Below are 3,598 nucleotides of genomic sequence, written 5' to 3'. Positions count from 1 at the left end.
ACTGTCAAAATATTAATAATTTATTTTTTCATTTTTCATAAATTTTTTTTTAAATAGATTATTAACCAGTGCTCTAAGGACACTCGTTAGCATTTTTCTAAAATTAATAAGAGCTTTATTATAAACTAAACGCGTGATCATTGCAATAATTATAATTTATATTTTTATTGAGACACTACTTTATTATAAACTGAACAAGTGATATTATAATAATTACAACTTTTTATTTTATTGAAATCTTATAAACTTTACATATCATTATCAACTTTTAAAATACAAAAAAAAAAAAAAAAAATTCACAAATTTGTATATATTTTTGACGTGGCCTCAACCATGTTTATCCATCAAGTTGTAAACCTGGTAAAATTCACAATAATTAACTTTACAATTTTTCTAAATTAAACAATTAGTAACTTACTATAAAAGGCCATTTCATATATATATATATATATATATATTGCACAAAATTCTGCACTTCTCTACAATAGTCCATAAGCCTCCAGGCTCCAATAATAGCATACTACCAAGTCTAGAACTCACAATATTTTTCTCATTTCTGACGTGGCAAACCCTATATATACTCCTCACCTCTTGCTCAATTTTCTTTCATGAGCACTCTCATCGCACACCTACCATTTTTTTCTCTCAATCTCTCTCTCTCTCTCTTTCTCTCTCTCACTCCTCTTCTTTCTTCCTTGCTTACAAGAAGATGGGTATTCTTCTTGAAGGGAAGGCTTTTGGAGAAAATATTCAGGGCATGGACGGCCTCGAGGAGAAAGTTTCTGAGTTTTTTGGCGAAGATGGTAACGACTCAAACAGGCCTTTGGAAGACCAACATGATGGATATGAATTCGATGGAAATGACTCCCATAATGACCCAGATGAGAGAAACTTGTACTGGGAAACACAAGAGGTTTTGCTCCAGGTACATACCATTAATTAACACAATCTTTCATATTACATATATATTCTTATCTTTCACAAAAGCATAAGAGAAAAGTTGGAGTTTCCTTTTGTTGTTTCTTTTTGGCGTTTCATAATATTTTGATATAATGGAAAAGTAATTTTTTTTTTTTTTAAATTGGTGATTTTTTCTTCTTTCTGAAATTATGTTCTTGTGTTTGTGTAGCATAGCCTAACTAGAATGAAAAATAGGAAAAAAAAATGATATTTTTCTGCTTATTGTCCTCGATCGATCTTTTATATTTATGCACAAACGCAAAGTTGAATTATTTCCATTTTAAAAAATGAAATTGAAACTTTAGATTGGTGCAAACAAAATAGGAAGTAAATTGAAAGCTGAGATGTTTATGCGGTAATTAATACATGGCTGCAGCTTGCTGATTCAAGGCTCTAGCACCGACATTAATTAATTGAAAGAAAACCAAAAAAACAAAAAAAGTGTGTATGATCCTATGATTTTTTTTTTTTTTTTGAGAAAGAATGATACTATGATGTTGATATTGATTTCCTGTTTGATTAATTATAAGTGATATTTAGGTTTAATTTTTTGTTTCTTTTTTTTTTTTTTTTGGTGAAAGTAACAGTTGGAATAATAGTTATTTTTGTTATTTCAGAATTAAGGTAGTGAAAATAAAATATCAGGTTCAAGTGTCTGGACAACACTCATTTGTTTGTGGTTAATTTGGCATGACGTAGATATATTATTGTTTGTGACAATAATTGGCTATGTTCATAACACTTGTCTTATTGCATTGCCACATCTTTTTTGTCTTTTTTCTTTTTTAAATCACCATCATTATTGTCCCTTAAAAAAAAAAAAATCACCATCATTATTAAATCCAAATATATTTATGTTAGAAATGTCTGGAAAATTTAGATTTAGAGCATCAATTATTTTCAGCCACATAACTAGATTATTATTTTTATCAGTAAACAAATTGATTAAACAGAAGAAAAAAAAAAGAAAAAAAAATTAATTAAAAAAAAAAAGGAGGTGATTATAATTTGTTTATTTTTTATGGAACAAATGGGTTGTCAAATTTCTATCAAATTCCTTAGGCTAAAAATGATTGTGTTTTTATGTTATATTTTTCAGGAGATTTTGGAGAACTATAGTTTAACAGCATCTAGGTTGAGACAAGAGCTTAGCCGAATAATAGAGCTTGCCAAAGAGTTGGACTATTGCAAGTGCTCAAAGCCAAGCTCCGATGGTTGCATCCACTGCCTTCGACGTGGAGTTGTCACTTTGCTTTGTGAAAAAGGGTTCAGGGCCACTCTCTGCACCTCAAGATGGAGACACACCAAAAAGTTTCCAGGAGGTAAAACCTCTATTTTCTCTTAAAATATGAATCATCCATGGTTTAATTATGCTCAATTTGCAGAATTTTACTTGATATTTTAGTAGAAACATCATAGGTAAAACCTCTATTTTCTCTTAAAATATGAATCATCCATGGTTTAATTATGCTCAATTTGCAGAATTTTACTTGATATTTTAGTAGAAACATCATGCTAGACATTTGTTTCCTTTGCCTCAATGTATGTGCTTTAAAATTATGACAAAGCTTAGATACGGATCTTTAAATATATTTTAGGTTATCGATCACATGGTTGTATTGATTAATGTAGTAAAAAATTGTGTTATTTTTTTTAAGAACAATTAAATTTAAGGATTTGATTTATTGCTCAATACAATCAAACTTGAAGTACAATACTTAGGGATAGTTACCTAAGTTTTATCTGTTTTATTACGAAAGTAATAAAGAATAGTTGAATACAATCCTAGCAATAATAACCTTTGACATAGTAACTATTGCAAATTTTAAAAATCTTATATTGATCGTTTTTTTTTTTCTTGGAATATAGGTTCACATGAGTATATAGAAGTGATAGCAAGCACAGCCTCTCGAAAGAAACAAATATCATTCCTGATTGAGTTGGAGTTCCGTGACCAATTCAAGATTGCAAAAGCATGTGATGAGTACCACAAACTTACAAGCCAGTTACCAGAATATTACATAGGGAAACCTGACTACCTCAACGCCATTGTTCGAGTTGTGTGTGATGCAGCCAAGAAGTCGATGAAGGAAAAGAAAATCCATATGGGTCCTTGGAGAAAGAGAAGCTTCATGCAAATGAAATGGTCTGGTTCAAGTGAGAGGTCGTCTAGTCCTGATGATGAATCCATAAACAAACTTTCAACGTTGTCGTTTAGGCAAGCCAGTGAATCACGCTTACATGTTAATGCTTCTCCTGCTGTAGTAGTCACCTAAGGATTTTGCTGGACCTCAACACGTTTTTGCCTTCCACAATTTTGATACTCTACTTAGGCTGGTACAATATATATGTTAGTAGTATTATTGTCTGAGCCATATATTGGTGAATGAGTTTTGTTACAAAATTTACTGCGGCTGATGAGACTCAAGCTAGGAAGACCCCCAGTGCGAAGCTGATTCTCTTTTGAAGCACTAATTTTGTAACTTGTGTGTCATTTGAGTATCAATTCTAGGGTCATAGCTCATAATACAAGAGCTTGCGGTGTGTTAGTATATGTACAATGTGCCTATCGAAGGCAGATAATTCCTATCTTTTATATATATATATATATATATACACATAATTTCAATCTTTCCCA

The 3,598-nt window shown here is 30.8% G+C and overlaps 1 protein-coding gene across 1 annotated transcript; it reads left to right on the top strand.

Annotated features, from left to right (window-relative positions):
• Nucleotides 1-605: 605 nt before the first annotated feature.
• On the top strand, nt 606-3,598 carry LOC112006583 (uncharacterized). The gene is made up of 3 exons (XM_024038871.2): nt 606-925; nt 2,060-2,282; nt 2,830-3,598. The coding sequence occupies exons 1-3, from the start codon at nt 710-712 to the stop codon at nt 3,234-3,236; spliced, it is 846 nt and encodes a 281-aa protein (XP_023894639.2). The 5' UTR covers nt 606-709; the 3' UTR covers nt 3,237-3,598.

The sequence above is a fragment of the Quercus suber genome, unplaced genomic scaffold, assembly GCF_002906115.3.
Source record: "Quercus suber isolate HL8 unplaced genomic scaffold, Cork oak 2.0 scaffold_218, whole genome shotgun sequence".
NCBI lineage: Eukaryota > Viridiplantae > Streptophyta > Magnoliopsida > Fagales > Fagaceae > Quercus > Quercus suber.
This window is presented reverse-complemented; position numbering and strand designations above follow the sequence as displayed.